This window comes from Cajanus cajan, chromosome 8 (assembly GCF_000230855.2).
Source record: "Cajanus cajan strain Asha chromosome 8, NIPB_CcT2T_4, whole genome shotgun sequence".
NCBI classification, from domain to species: domain Eukaryota; kingdom Viridiplantae; phylum Streptophyta; class Magnoliopsida; order Fabales; family Fabaceae; genus Cajanus; species Cajanus cajan.
In genome coordinates, this window is record NC_138524.1 from 53,941,792 (window position 1) to 53,958,371 (window position 16,580).

Here is a 16,580-nt window from a genome sequence, read left to right on the forward strand (position 1 = left end):
ACATGTTTCCATTATGATTATAATAAAATCATTCTTTATTATTTCTTATTGCTTCTCTTCTTGCTTGCAATAAAATTCTAAACCACATTATTTTTTAACCCTGTTTGAATAAACATGAATGAGGTTAAAATCATCTTAATAATAATAATCCCGCATCATTTTTATGTGGAAGTGTGTATGACAACTTGGAGCACCTTTCCTTGGCCTCAACAAGTGCCATCATGGATAAAAAAAAGAAATCCTAAAAACAAAAAGCTCGGCAGGAAACCCAAAAAGGGGGCTGCGCAAAAATAAGAGCAAAGAACCCGCTAGGAATCCCACAAAAGGGTGACCTAGGCAAAAATTAGGGTTGCAAAAATAAACAAAAACAAAGGTCCGCTGAGACGCCACAAAAAAGGCGTTTTAGGCAAAAATAAGGACAATCAAAAAACGAAAATAAATCCATGATGGTACCATGAGCCGAATTCAAAAAAGGTTCAAGGGAAGCTATCTAAGTTGTCAAATCACAACGTCAATAACAAGATTTTCTTAACTTCATAAGTGTTTAATCAAACAAGCCTAAACACATAAGCCTACCTTGGCCAACCATTCTTACAAAAACCATTTTTGAAAAATAAATCCCCTCTAAAACACAAACTTCAGAACAAAAATATCTTTCCTTTCTTTTCTCTCTTGTCCCAAACGATTTTAGGATAATCTAGTGGAAACATGGAGATATAGTGGTCAATAGGAGGGTTGACACGTCTTCTAAAGGAAGGGGAGGATCACTGGGTTGATGACGCCCATCTCGATATCTCACGCATCATTCCTCGGTTACAGAAATCGGCAGCGCACAGCCCGTCTAGAGGAATGGCAAGATCCAAACAAAGAAACGCATCGGTTAATTCTTTTGAAAAAAATAAATCAAATAGAATTAGGTGCATCATACCGCATACATGCATACAGATGATAGGTGTACTGGAAGATCACTTATTCTCTGTTTATTGAAAAAACAAAAAAAAACAAAAAACAAAAAAAACAAAAAAAACAAAGAAACAAAAAATCAAACTTCAGAAAAAAAAAAAAAAAAAAAAAAAAACAATGCGTCCGTACCATGTTCAGTACACCCGTACTAAAATCAGGGTTATGAACAAATTTTCAACTCAATACGAGCGTACTGAAATGGATACGGCCGTATTGGCCATAAAGAAATTTTCAAAGACCTCATCATGAGGCAATCGCATAAAATAGAAAAAATAGGAAAAATTGCTTGTGTATGACAGCAGAAAAATCGACGAAAAGGCAATCTGTACAGAAAAAGCCAAAAAACGACAAAAAAGGCAAAAATACAGAAAAAGTCAAAATTCGACAAAAAAGGCAAAGATCCCACATCATACAGAATAACTGAGCCTGGAGAGGCTTGCCGAAATAATACTCGTACAGAATAACTGAGCCTGGAGAGGCTTGCCGAAATAATACTCGTACAGAATAACTGAGCCTGGAGAGGCTTGCCGAAATAATACTCATACAGAATAATTGAGCCTGGAGAGGCTTGCCGAAATAATACTCATACAAAATAACTGAGCCTGGAGAGGCTTGCCGAAATAATACTCCCCAAGAGACATCTCAACTTGCACTCTTGGGCTGAACAGAAAATCCAAAATTATACAGGATAATTGAGCCTGGAGAGGCTTGCCGAAATAATACTCTCTCAGAATAATTGAGCCTGGAGAGGCTCGCCGAAATAATACTCTCTCAGAATAACTGAGCCTGGAGAGGCTCGCAGAAATAATACTCCCCAGAGAAACCTCAGCTTAAGCTCATGGAACAAATCCCCAGCGAGAGCTATCAAAGCAAGATCGTCAAAATCCCCAATGGAAGCGCGATCATCCAAGCAAAATATTCAGTCAAAGGACTTGAAACTTCCTCAGTGGAAGATAGCTCTCTGACTCAAGCGCTGAGTGAGGCTAAGCCTGCAGAGGCTTCCTAAATAATACTCTGGGATACATAAGATCCCCAAATCCCCAGTCGCCTACTCAAGAGGCACCCCTACAAAAGGAGAAAAATAAAAAATATATATCAATAAATATTCCCCAAGCGGAATTTGGCATCCAGCCAAACACCGAACATCAAGATGATTTGCCTAACAGAAGAGGTCAGTCAAGAATTGAATGACAGAATCCCCCAGCGGATGATAGCCTACACAGAGGCTACAAAAATCAGAAAATCAAAAGAGTCACCCGAATAAGGATAACCGGGATACTCCACCAACGTCGAAAGGACGTCAGCCAATCATAAGGCATCGCTCACCTCAGGAAGAGCATCTTTGTGTCTGCATCCCCACGGAATCAGAATTTCCCAGTGGGCACCAACTACGCAATGGAAAGTTGGGACACAAGAACCTATGAGTAACTGCACATCCCCTAGACGGATCCCTGCGTTATCCAGCCCTCAGTTGCACAAAAATCAAAAAACAACCGTCGAAGCAGCATCGTGGACTGTGGAGACAAAATCATCACAACAGAATCCCCCAGTGGATAACAGCCTACACAGAGGCAATAAAACCAGAAAATCAAAAAGAGTCACCCGAATAAGGACAACCGGGATACTCCACTTACGTCAAAAGGACGTCAGCCAAACATAAGGCATCGCTCAACTCAGAGAGAGAGCATCTGTGTCTACACCCCAAGGAGTCAGAAATTCCCCATGGGTACCAACTAAGCAATGCAAGTTGGGGCACAAAAACCTATGAATGACTGCACATCCCCTAGACGGATCCTTGCCTTATCCAGCCCTCAGCGGCACAAAATCAGAAAAACAAACCGTCGAAGCATCATTGTGGACTGTGGAGACAAACTTATCTCAAAACCCTGGAGAGGGCAAACTCAGCTGCCCATGTTGAGAGGCAAAACCCTGGAGAGGGCAAACTCAGCTGCCCATGTTGAGAGGCAAAACCCTGGAGAGGGTAAACTCAGCTGCCCATGTTGAGAGGCAAAACCCTGGAGAGGGCAAACTCAGCTGCCCATGTTGAGAGGCAAAACCCTGGAGAGGGCAAACTCAACTGCCTCATGTTGAGAGGCAGGGCCTGGAGAGGCGATACTCAACTGCCTCATGTTGAGAGGCAGGGCCTGGAGAGGCGATACTCAACTGCCGAATGTTGAGAGGCAGGGCCTGGAGAGGCGGTACTCAGCTACCGAGGTTGTCAGAAACACTGAGGTATGCATGAGCTTGGAGAGGCGAGGACTAATACTCAACCTGGAGAGGCTACTCAACAATTTTCCACCGGAAGACGCTACAAGTCAGAAGGATGGAACATCACCCGGACAATTGGGTCAACTCCTTTACTTGTCAGCCGGTACACCAAAAGGCCGTCCGACTAAGTAAAGGGGGGGCAGCTGTAGACCCCTAAAATTGTCCGGGTCGGAAATAAGACTCGAAGACTCTCAAAGATCAAAGGAAAGTCAGCCAGAAGGACTCCCAGAAGACCATAGGATGACTATCTGTAGGTTTAGAGGTCTTAGAGTAGCCAAAAATAAGAAAGTGGGAGGTTTGGAGCTCAATACGGCCTCCTTGGAGTTCAGTACGGCCGTACTGCACATTTTGTACTACAATACGGCCGTACTGAAACCAATACGGCCGTATTGAAGTTTCTGTATTTCAATACGGCCGTACTGAATTCAATACGGCCGTATTGAAGTACAAAAACTCAATACGGGCCGTATTGAACCCAGGGGCCGTACTGCGCCTCATCCCTATAAATAGGACGTCATTTGGACGTCATTCCACACTTTTTCCAGCTATTCTGGACCCCCTGGCTGAGTATTCTTGGGTTTTTGAGCAGTGCTCTGCCCTAGAAATCTCTCTGAAAGCCAATCCGACGAAGTTCTTGAATCATAAGCCATTTGCTTGAGATTCGAACGAGTCGAAGGGAAATCTATTTGATTTCCATAGTAAAAATTTTATTTTAGGGAAAGGAGAAAGCGAGCGTGTAGTGGGAAGGAGCGCCAAAAAGCCTCCTAGTTCTTTTAAATATATAAAAGCATGCTTCAAGAGGTTTTCTTCCAAAACTCGTCTTTTATTGCTTTCTTTATCGCTTTCTGATTGTTGCATTGCATGTTTAAAGCTTTCATCATGTAGATAATTCACTTAATATCGTTCTAATAAATAGGGGTAATTTAATAATTTTAAGCTATTATTCATGAAATAATCTGTCATAGGGAACCCGAAAGGGGCGTTGTGGGGTGCTAACACCTTCCCCGCACGTAACCGACTCCCTTACCCAACTCTGGTTGTAATGGCCTAAGTTGATTTGCGAAATCAATTGCCTTAACTCTTTTTCCAATGTTTTGAGTAAAACATTGGTGGCGACTCCAAGAACCCTTTTTGCGAAAACTACTAATCCATGGAGGGTCCCGCTTGGGATTAACATGGATTGGTGAATCATTTAATAAAATTGTTAGTTCGATAAGGTCTCAGTTTGAGAATAAGTCGTTCTAACAATCCATCATTTTTCAAACTCTTAAAAAGAGTCCGACCATCGTCGCGAATGCCAAGGTCCGTTTCGGCGGGTGGCGACATTGACTAGCTGACATCAACATCTCATCCTCCACCTAAGGAAATACCAACTCTCTATTGGCGCAATTTATAAGGATATGTTTGGCAGACAACCAATCCATCCCTAAGATTATGTCAATATCCATCATGGTAAACAAATCAAGTTTACCCTGAACTTCCTACTAGACACCTCAATGGGGCATCTCACACACATCTCCGACGTCACAAAAATAGTAGCCAGAGTGGAAACATGCAAATCAACATGCAAAGTAGATATAGATAAACCCAACATTCCCACACAATCAACAGATATAAATGAATGCGTAGCTCCTGAATCAAATAAAAACACAACATCCTTACCAGCAGCTTTGCCCTTCCCCTTCACCAAATATGATGAAGTGGAAGCCTCCGCACCAGTCATGGCAAAAACCCTCCCTATAACTGTAGGCCTAGCGGGCCTAAGAGCATTCCTTGCCTGAACAGGCCTTACCTGACAATCTTGGGAAATGTGGCCTGACTTGCCACTCTTATAACACACATTGCCTAAATGAGAACAATCACGAGCAAGGTGAGCTCCTCCGCACCTAAAGCATCTCACTACCCGAGCACCTCCTTGAGCAGTAGCAGATTGAGGTCCCCTAGTTACAAAACCTCTCTGATGTTGAACAGGTCTATCATAGGGCATCCTCTGCTGACCTCCCCTCTTGGATCTTGATGATCTCTCTTGATTCCTAGTAGTTTTTCCTCCACCAGCACCTTCCAATCTCTCAACTGTCTTCGCTTTCTCAACCAAGGTCGAAAACTCCACTATAGACATAGGTACAATAACTTTCTTCAACACATACCTCAACCCCTCTGCAAACTTTATACATCTCTAAGCCTTAGATATGGCTTGAGAGTAAAAACGAGCCAGAAGCTCAAACTTCATTGCATACTCAGAAACAGTCATATTCCCTTGGTAAATTCACATAAATTCCACCTCCTTAGCGTATCTAACGCTATCCAAGAAGTACTTCTCCAAAAATACTCTCGTAAAGCATTCTCAATCAACTACTAAACCTCTGCTTTCGAATATTTGCCTGGTACCTCTCCACCAATACTCAGCCTCTCTTACTAGCATGTACGCTGCATAAGCTAATTTTTGCTCATTAGTGGACCAAAGAACCCCAAAGATCTTCTCCATCTCACTCAGCCAATGGTCAACCACATTTGGATTTGAGTCCCCTTTGAATTGGGGAGGGTGACACTTCCTAAACTCTACCAAGTCCCTCTCTTCTTGTGACATAACAGGTCTAGCTGCCTCAGCTATAGCTTTACCTGCCTCCATTTGAGCAAAGTGAGCACTTTGCTGTTGCATTGCCATTGCCATCATCTCCATGGCCCTAGCAATCTGATCATACTGTGGTCTAACCATTCTACAAGAAATCAACAACCATTTAAAAACATTATACCATCACCATACACAACTACTACAACACATATGACAAACATAACACAACATAAACCTAATGAGATCACCCCCATAGAGTGCTCAAGAGACTTGACCGGCTCTAATACCATAAAAGTGTAATGACCCGCCATAGTCACCACACTATTTGGAATCACTAACCATAGCAATTGAAGCTAAGTTACTAGAATGTACAAGATTAATAAAAGAAAATATACCATACATCTAAGTATGATGAGTATATAAGAAGAAATCAAACAAATATAAACATGATATATATATATATATATATAGTCATCCCAAAATAATCCTACATCCTAGTGCCTATCAAGCACAGCTATACAAGGTACATCAGTAGTACCTCAATCAAAAAAAAATCACAATCCCTATTCGCATCAACTCCTCAAGCCTAGCCCTGATTTGCTCCCATATAACGTATGATCATCGCAGTCCAACCACCATGGAAACATAAAGGGTAAGCTAGAGTTTAAAAATATACATATAGAAACATGTCTATGATATACAACAACGCATTAGATATCATGTATGAAAACTAATCACATCTTAACCAAGCATGTACCTCACCCAATCATGTCCCAAAACACATCAAATGCAAATGAACACATCTCAACAGACATCATATGCATATGAATGCTCCACAATTAATTCAACATAGCATATCAATCATGTAAAGCATATAAATTCTCATTATCATCATCCTGTAACACAAAACCTGCAATAGACACAAGCATTCTATTCATGTTCACCAATTTCACCTATCACACAACATGTATCACATGCAATTTATCAAAATCACATATTTCTACACAGACAACCTTCACATAAAACAATTCATAGGGATTTATACTACTCCAACCACACTCATACTTATCTCATATGAAAGATAGAAGATTTTCTACAACTCTCATGAAGACACCAAGTCCTAATTCCATCATCTACCTTGTTAAAAAAATTAAAAACCACAACAACTACAAACAATGTTGACAGCTTGACCCCTGTTTACTAAAACAGACATATCTGGCGTTATATTATTCCTATCATGCTCATCTCTATCTCATATGAAATATAAGACAATTTATTACATTTCTTATGAAGACACCAAGTCCTAATTCTATCATTTAATTTGTTAAAAATTTTAAAAACCGCAACAGCTACAACCAATGCTGATAGCTTGACCCCTGTTCACTAAAACAGCCATATCTTAAGTTCCAGACCTCCGTTTTGGGTGATTCTAGTGTCATTGGAAAGCTAACATCCAAGGATAAAACTTTAATGAAGACTATAAGACCAAATTCGTTCATCTAGTCCCAGTAATTCCGCTCTCAATTCAGCGCTCCAGATTAAATGTTCTACCCTCCCATGGCTTTCGACATGTTTTTCACTCAAAATTCATCAAAACTTGAAACCCAAAGGGACCCAACACCTGCACTTACAAGTAAACAGTCATACGATCAACATGCAACTCAGAAAACATCATAAACCCCTATGTGCAACAAGAATCTGACCCAATCCATCACATTCTTCAAACAACTCAAAACCCTTCTTTTTAACTCCACAAGCACCAACTTAATCAACATGCAACCAGAAATTTGCTGCAACAGTGCAACATTTTGCCCCAAAATCATCAAATCTATAACTTTCCTTACCTCGGAGAGAGAAAAATTCTGTTTCCGCGCTCCTAGGGAAGAGAAGAAGAAGAAGAGAAATTGCTGCTCTTCTTGATTCTCAACAGCTCCACCTTCTGAAACAAACCCTAACACCCACATTTCAAACAAGATAGGTAATGAGAAGAGAACAATGGAATGAAGGGGAAAATGAGAGAGAGAGACTTGTGGGAAGGGTCTCACAGTTCCTACTGTGTGAGTATTGTAATGTCTCTCTAAGCATCTTTTGGGGATTGGTTGGCAAGAATCTAGTGTTGCTCGTGCCAAGGTGAGTATTATGATGCCTCTGGCCCGTTCCACTTTGGAATATTCCATCTAACAGACTAGGCCATAATGGGGTGCTCTAACTTAAGGTTACATGCCTTCTTCTAAATTTGGAACGGTCCATTCTAGGCAACTCATTCTAGCACTTTATGTTTTGAATCTTCAGATGCCATGTTAGCCTACTTTGGTGCTATTTTCAGGCCTTTGAGAACTTCTTCTTCATGCTAAAAGTCTATTTCTTTGTTTTTTGTGCCCCCAAATGAAATTAGGTGTCTACAAATATCCCTATTTACTTGTCCTTTTGGATAGCTACACGTTTCTTTTCAAAAGGCAAGTAAAGACGTAGATATTTTGTCTAGGTCTTTTCTTTGTCTCTTCGTATAGGCGCTTCCATGTCCTTTCCCTCTGATAGATGGGTTGGCCTGTATCCTTGTTCTTCAAAGTAGTTGAGTATTGGGTTACATACTCCATTTGATAACAAGGATGGAAAATTGTACCACCTGGTCTTCTATGTTCATGTAGATGCTTCGTATTTTTCCTCTAGTTGCTTCTCTGTGATAATGAGGTGAAGATCCGAGTCTTCTCAATTTCTTTGACAATAGGTGCTTCTACATTTTTTCCTTCAGGTAAATGGGTTTACTTGTATCCTTTCCTTTTAGAGCACTTGAGTGTTGAGTTGCATACTCCATTGGGTGATACGGGTAGTAGACTGTACCATCTAGGCTTTAGATTTGATGTATATGTTCCATGCTACTTCTTCTTATTTTGTGATAGCGTGATTTTTATTCATTACTTGCTGAAAAGGGAGTATATTCTAAGCTCAAACTCTCTAGGCTGGACTAATATTATGGCTGTAGCGGGCCTATGGCAAGTGTTACTTGTGTTAAGTCAGACGAAGCAATTCCCAACAAGGTTTTGAACATGACTCATGAGTCAATATTTTCTCTTATTTTCTTACCTTTCTGTACTTATTTTAATCTCTGATTTGTGCTTAATTGTTTATATTCTGCACTGTTTTCTATTTGGGCTTTAATTAGACCGGTAATTCATATTTTAACTAATTTGAATTTTCTGAATCTAATTATTCCAATTTTTATTTTTAGGGCAGCTTAATAATTATTTGGGCTTGGAATTAATTTTTGGACTTCAAGAGGAGCTGCCACGCCATCTTCAATGTCACCGCTGCACCATTTTCCACCTCAGCATTTAATTTCATTTTATATTTTATTTTATTGTAGTTTGGGTCAGACTTGTATTTTTTGGGGGCCCATTAGTCATTCTAGGTCAGACTTAACCTAGGGATTGTTGCCATGCAAGGGGGCAGCCTCCATTATGTGATATTTTCATTTTGTGTTTCAGCCTAGTTTTTTTTCTGGTTTTTGTTCTTCTTCCTTGTGAGACAGAATCAGACCTATTCATCTATACAGTTTCGTTTCATCTTCATTGCGTCTATTTTAATCTACGTTCTTGTTGCTGTTGTGCATGTTCATTTTTCTGTTGTGAGTTGATTACTGTTCCATTCATTTTCTGTTCTCATTTTCGTTTTTTCCAGTTTTCCCATTTTGCTGCCATTTTCATTTTGCAATATTCCATTCGTTTTGATGTTTGGCATTATGTCTCTGCTGCTGTGTTTTGATTTTATGGAGGGCTAAAACCCTAGGGTTGGGCCCTTGGCAGATTGCAATCCTCTTGATGAAGGTTCTCTGTGCGTTGCATTTCTGCTTTGCTTGATTCTCCCTTGTGAGGTCTCTGTTCTGAGGCGTTCAACATCTAAGTCATGCTTAATGACTCTGGGTTATTTGCGTTCAGTATCTCAGGTTGCTTAATCCTGAGGAAGGAGGTGACAAGGTTCATGTTTGCTTAATTCGTGTAGTGAGGTCTCAGGTTAATCTTCGCTTAGTTGGTTAATCTGGATTGAACAGGATTAAGTTCAGATAGATTATCTTTTGTGAACCGAGGATATCAGAGGGGTGCATTATGTTCAAGGGTCTGACCTATTTTAATTACTGCAATTAATTTATATCTCTGCTCTATTTTATTTAATTTCGATAATCTGCTCAAACCCCCCCCAACTACGTGTTTGATCCTTTGACAGAAAGAACTGGTCCTTAGGAGACGACCTAGGAGTCACTTCCTAGTACTGCACTTTAATTGCAATTATTTGACCAGATACGGCTTCGATCAAATTTGGCACCGTTGTTGGGGACCATCAGTTTCTGTAAAAGGTTGTGTTGCTGTGTGTTATTTGTTTTTGTTGTGTTCTGTTGTGTGTTTTGTGTTTTAGAGTCTCTGTTAAGTTTTGTGTGTTTTGAGTATATCAGTTTCAGTGTATTAGTTGATTCTTGCATTTTCGTGTCATATTGCATGTTATGTTGTGTAATTGTGTTTGTTATTAGTCCCTTCAGGTCTAACAAGTTTTTCAGTTGAAGAATTCATGCTATTGAGTCTGATGCAATTAGAGAACCAATGAAATAGTAAACCAATGGAACAGTAACTCGAGCTTGGTTTTTGGTGCATTTGCTGTCATGTGTTTGTGATAACTGATCTTTATTGCATTCCATAGCTCTTTGACCAATTATATTGATTCCATTTGGTGTGCTAAATCATTGTTGTGTTGTGTTGAGTTTCAATTCTTGCAAGGTCCATAAGTGTAGAATCCGAAAAATCAGCTGAAAAGAATTTCTGGTGCGTTTTCTGGTGCATTTTCTGGTGCGTTTTGGTGCATATTTGGTGCGGTTTGTGCTCTGTTTTGGTGCGTGTTATGTTTCGGTGTAGGCATACTCTGTTTTGGCTGTCTACTACTCCTCTGTTCGAGTGCCAAAAATGTGGGAAAATGGCGCGGAAGTGTTCCAAATGTGGTGCAAAATCTGGTGCAATTTTGGTGCACATGAATAGTGCTAAATAGTAGCTGAATTTTCCAATTAATTTTGATTTTTGGTTTTGATAGCTAGACTTGTTATTTTTGCCTCAAATTTTTTGTGGTAACTTCTTTCAACCTATATTTTGTGTAAAAAATAGCTAGGGCACCCAGTTTGGTCAAGATTTGGAGATACCAAAATTTTAGAAAATTGTTTTCAGCAAAACTTCAAAGGGACATAACTTTGGCTCTGGTTATCGGAATTAGGAAAACTTTTTTTTTCATTTTGTGTAGAAAAAAAAGATCTATCAAACCCACACTAATATGCTATGTGGCCCTAGCAAGATTTTTAAAAAAAGGCCGTTTACTATTTTTTTTCTTCTAATTTTGAAGTTTTATTTCCCTATTTTTCTAAACTTTTCTTAGGTAGTTCATATAGCTAGGCTTTGAATTTTTCTCTCAAATTTTTTGTGGTAGTTTATAATGATTTTAGGATGATGTTGGTGCATTAGTTGTGATATTTTCTGAGTTTTCATGGAAATTCCCATTTTACCCCTATTGTTCACGTGTCCTGATGCATGTGTTGCATGTAGTGCATGACTAAAAGTAACCCAAGTTTTTTGCATCCATTTGATCCTGAGATTGATAGGACATTCCATAGACTAATTAGAGAGAATATCATTCCATCTTTAGATAGTGATAGTGATAGTGATAGTCATAATGTTAGTCATAGTGTAAGTTTTGCATCTGAGATTGATTCAAGTCAACCAGAAAACATGGGTGAACAACCTTATAATGGACCTCGTGAGAGGACTCTTAGGGAGATGGCTGCACCTGATTTCACATATGAGAGTCTATGCATTCAATATCCTGAAGACGATGTTCCTTTTGTGCTTAAAACTGGACTATTCCATTTGTTGCCAAGTTTCATGGTCATGCAGGTGAGGATCCACATAAACATCTGAAGGAGTTCCATATTGTTTGTTCTACCATGAAGCCTCTTGATGTCCAATAGGATCACATTTACCTGAAGGCATTTCCACACTCATTGGAGGGAGTTGCTAAAGATTGGCTGTATTATTTGGCTCCCAGGTCCATCACTAGCTGGGATGTTCTGAAAAGAATGTTTTTGGAGAAATTCTTCCCTGTCTCAAGGATCACTGCAATCAGAAAGGATATATCAGGGATCAGGAAACTTGGCGGAGAGAGCTTGTATGAGTACTGGGATAGATTTAAAAAATTATGTGCAAGCTATCCCCACCACGAGATTTCTGAGCAGCTCCTATTGCAGTATTTTTATGAGGGCCTGAATAGCATGGAGATGAGTATGATTGATGCTGGCAGTGGAGGAGCCCTTGGTGACATGACTCCGGCTGAGGCTAGGCACTTAATTGAAAAAATGGCCTCTAATTCTCAGCAATTCAGCGCCAGGAATGATGCTATTGTGCTTAGGGGAATTAATGATGTAGCTGCTGATTCTTCTTCATTTACAGATAGGAAGCTTGAAGGGAAGCTTGATACCTTGGTCAGTTTAGTCACTCAGCTTGCCATGAACCAGAAAAATCTTCATCTTCATTTGCATTTGTGGCAAGGGTGTGCGGCATTTGCACGTCAAATGACCATCATACAAATTCGTGTCCATCATTGCAGCAGCCTTCTGATGTTCATGCTCCTCAAGCCTATGTTGCAAATATCTACAATAACAGACCAGCGCAACAACAACAACAACGACAACAACAACAACAACAAAATTATGATCTGTCCTCTAATAGATACAATCCTGGTTGGAGGAATCATCCCAACTTGAGGTGGGGAAACTCTTAGCAGCAGAAAAATCAAGCACCTTTTCAGAACCATCCCTCAAGTTCTTCATACCAGCCCCCTCAACAAAGACCTCCTCCTCTTGCACCTACAGCCCAACCAGCTCAACCTTCTACTTCCTCTAAGCCTTCATTGGAGGAGTTGGTGAGGCAGATGACCATTCAAAATATGCAATTCCAGCAAGAGACCAAAGCTTCCATTCAGAGCTTGACCAATCAGATGGGGCAGATGGCTACTCAACTCAATCAGGCACAATCTCAAAATTCAGATAAGTTGCCTTCATAGACTGTGCAGAATCCAAAGAATGTGAGTGCCATCATATTGAGGTCGGGGAAATAGATTGACATACCAGTTTCAGCATCTGCACCTGTACTAGTACCAATACCAGTTCCAGCATCTGCACCTGAGCAAAATGATGAACCAGTTGGTGCTTGAAATTTTCATGCAGGTGGACCTTCTTCCAGCACTAATTTTGATTTGCAGCAGCCTCCTATCCCTCTTCCATTTCCTCCTAAATTGATTCCAAGCAAAAAGATGGAAGAGGTGGATAAGGAGATATTAGAGACCTTTAGAAAAGTGGAGGTGAACATACCTCTGCTTGATGCCATAAAGCAAATCCCAAGATATGCAAAATTCTTGAAGGAGCTGTGCACTCATAAGAGGAAAATGAAGGGAAAAGAGAGAATCAGCATGGGCAGAAATGTGTCTGCTTTGATAGCTAAATCTATTCCGCACATTCCTGAAAAATGTAAGGACCCAGGTACTTTCTGCATACCTTGTATTATTGGGAATAGCAAATTTGAAAATGCAATGCTTGATTTGGGTGCTTCTATAAATGTCATGCCTCTGTCCATTTTTAAATCTCTGTCTCTTGGTCCTATGCAACCTACAGGTGTGGTGATACAGTTGGCAAATAGAAGTGTCGCCCACCCTACAGGTTTCATTGAGGATGTCTTAGTTCGGGTCGGTGAACTGATTTTTCCTGCTGATTTCTATGTGCTTGATATGGAGGAGGAATTCTCCCATGGATCTGTCCCAATCATTTTAGGCAGACCATTTTGAAAATAGTCCGAACTAAGATTGATGTGTATGCTGGTACATTGTCCATGGAATTTGGTGATAGTATTGTCCATTTTAATATTCTTGATGCCATGAGACATCCATCTGAAGACCATTCTATTTTTCGTGCTAAGATACTTGATGATATTGTTGATGAGTATGCTTCTGATTTTCATTCTTTGCATGATAAGAAACATTATTTTCTATCTGATCTATATACTTCTCTTGCATGCACTGAATTTGATTATGTTTCTGAATCTGTTTCTGAGTTTGATTTTGAATCTGTTTCTGTATCCGATTTTGATTCTTGTTCCAAGAATAAATCTGATTTTGTATTTGATGTTTTGGGTGTTGTACCTCTGGATATTATTTCTTTAGAGTCAGAATACACTAACCATGTTTCAGGAAGTACACATGAATCTGACTTGCAGGTTGAGGTACATGCTGTGGAACCCTTAGTTCCTTCTACTGTTCAGCCAACACCCATTCCAAAATTAAAGCCTCTACCAGAAAACCTCAAGTATGCTTACTTGGAGGATGATGAGAAGTTGCTAGTGATCATTTCCACCTCCCTTGATGCTGTTCAAGAGGAGAAATTGTTGCACGTTCTTAAAAAGCATAAGAAAGCCATTGGTTAGACCCTGGCAGACATTCCTGGTATCAGCCCATCCGCTTGCATGCATAGGATACTCTTAGAGGATGGAGCTATACCAGTCAGACAGCCCTAGAGGCGACTCAACCCTGTCATTTTGGATGTAGTGAAGAAGGAGTTGACCAAGCTTCTTCAAGCTGGGATCATTTATCCAATATCAGATAGTCAGTGGGTGAGTTCGGTCCAGGTGGTCCCCAAGAAGACAGGCCTCACTGTTGTGAAAAATGAGAGGGATGAGCTCATTCCCACTAGAGCGCAAAATAGTTGGAGGGTTTGCATCGACTACCGAAGGCTGAATTAAGCAACCAGGAAAGATCACTTTCTACTGCCTTTCATTGACCAGATGCTTGAGCGTCTGGCAGGTAAATCTCACTACTGCTTTCTTGATGGTTTTTCTGGTTATTTTCAAATCCATATTGCTCCTGAGGATCAAGAGAAAACCATATTCACCTGCCCCTTTGGCACTTTTTCCTATAGAAGGATGCCCTTTGGCCTATCCAATGCCCCTAGTACCTTCTAGTGGTGCATGCTTAGTATATTTTTTGATTTTCTTGAAAATTGCATAGAGGTGTTTATGGATGATTTCACTGTATATGGATCCTCTTTTGATGCATGCTTAGATAATTTGGATAGAGTGCTTAATAGATGCATTGAAATTGATCTTGTTCTGAATTTTGAAAAATGTCAGTACATGGTAGAACAGGGTATAGTTTTAGGGCATATTATTTCTAGTAAGGGCATAGAAGTAGATCCTGCGAAAGTCTCTGTTATTTCACAGTTTCCTTACCCCTCTTGCGTGCGAGAGGTTCGATCTTTTCTTGGCCATGAAGGTTTCTACAGGCGCTTCGTCAAAGAATTCAGCAAGAAGGCCCTTCCGCTATCCAATCTACTGCAGAAAGATGTTGATTTTGTTTTTGATGACAGGTGTAAACAGGCTTTTGACTGCCTCAAGGAAGCACTCACCACCACTCCAATCATTCAGGCACCTGATTGGAGAGTCCCATTCGAGCTGATGTGTGATGCATCCAATTATGCATTGGGAGATGTCCTGGCACAGAGAGTTGACAAGTTGCCTCGAGTGATATATTATGCTTCTAGGACTTTGGACGTTGCCCAAGCAACCTACACTACCACAGAGAAAGAGCTTCTTGTCATTATTTTTGCTCTTGATAAATTTAGATCTTATTTGCTTGGTTCTCGTGTTATTGTCTATACTGACCATGTAGCTCTGAAGTACCTGTTGAAAAAGGCTGAGTCAAAGCCTAGATTGATCAGGTGGATGCTCTAGCTCCAGGAGTTTGATTTGGATATCCGGGACAGGAGTGGAGCTCAGAATTTAGTGGCAGACCATCTCAGCATAATTGAAAGAGCTGAGGACAATGATGACATCTTGCCCATCCAGGATAATTTTCCTGATGAAAATTTGTTGATTGTTTCTTCTGTTTCTATTTCTTTTACCACCCCTTGGTTTGTAAACATTGTTAATTTTTTAGTTGCTTCTATTTTTCCTTCCTTAGCATCACGAGCTCAAATTGAGAAAATTAAGAGTGATGCTAAGCATTATATTTGGGATGACCCCTATTTGTGGAAGTTGTGCAGTGACCAGGTGATTAGGAGATGCATACCAAATCATGAGATCGATTCGGTCCTGCAGTTTTGTCACTCTTCCGCACTAGGTGGCCATCTAGACATTTAGAGGACAGCTCGCAAGGTGCTTGATTGTGGTTTCTACTGGCCCACCATCTTCAGAGATGCGTGTAAGATTTGTAGCACTTGTGAGCAGTGACAGCGAGCAGGAGGATCCCTTACATGGAGACAACAGATGCCTCAGCAGCCCATGCTATTCTGTGAGGTGTTTGATGTCTGGGGTATTGATTTCATGGGTCCCTTTCCTGTTTCTTTTGGCTTTTCCTACATTCTTTTAGCTGTTGATTATGTTTCAAAATGGGTGGAAGCCAAACCCACCAGAACTAATGATGCTCGGGTTGTTGTGGATTTTGTTAGATCTCACCTATTCTGCAGGTTTGGAGTACCCAGAGCTATTGTTAGAGATCAAGGCACCCATTTTTGTAACAGATCTATGCAGGCTTTGCTCAAGAAGTATGGGGTAGTGCACATAATTTCTACACCCTAGCACCCCCAAACCAATGGGCATGTCGAAATTTCAAATAGGGAGATCAAGAGAATCTTAGAGAAGATTGTCCAACCCAACAGAAAAGATTGGAGTAACAGGTTGGATGATGCTCTTTGGGCGCATAGGAC

The 16,580-nt window shown here is 40.4% G+C and overlaps 2 protein-coding genes across 2 annotated transcripts; one reads left to right on the forward strand and one right to left on the reverse strand.

The window, feature by feature from the left end:
- Positions 1-4,678: 4,678 nt before the first annotated feature.
- LOC145950552 (uncharacterized) lies at positions 4,679-5,350 on the reverse strand. The gene is made up of 2 exons (XM_083061646.1): positions 4,948-5,350; positions 4,679-4,863 (listed from the first exon to the last, which is right to left on the reverse strand). The coding sequence occupies exons 1-2, from the start codon at positions 5,348-5,350 to the stop codon at positions 4,679-4,681; spliced, it is 588 nt and encodes a 195-aa protein (XP_082917772.1).
- Positions 5,351-13,141: 7,791 nt separating this feature from the next.
- On the forward strand, positions 13,142-13,669 carry LOC145950553 (uncharacterized). Its single transcript, XM_083061647.1, has one exon. It carries the CDS (start codon positions 13,142-13,144, stop codon positions 13,667-13,669), a length of 528 nt encoding a protein of 175 aa, XP_082917773.1.
- The last annotated feature ends 2,911 nt before the right edge of the window (positions 13,670-16,580 follow it).

What these genes read in the sequence shown, in the direction of transcription:
- LOC145950552 (XM_083061646.1), bottom strand. Translation starts at nt 5,350, where the DNA reads ATGTCTATAGTGGAGTTTTCGACCTTGGTTGAGAAAGCGAAGACAGTT. An exon ending in GAGGGTTTTTGCCATGACTG is followed by an intron (nt 4,864 to 4,947) that starts GTGCGGAGGCTT and finishes TATTTGATTCAG; the next exon opens with GAGCTACGCATTCATTTATA.
- LOC145950553 (XM_083061647.1), top strand. Translation starts at nt 13,142, where the DNA reads ATGGAAGAGGTGGATAAGGAGATATTAGAGACCTTTAGAAAAGTGGAG.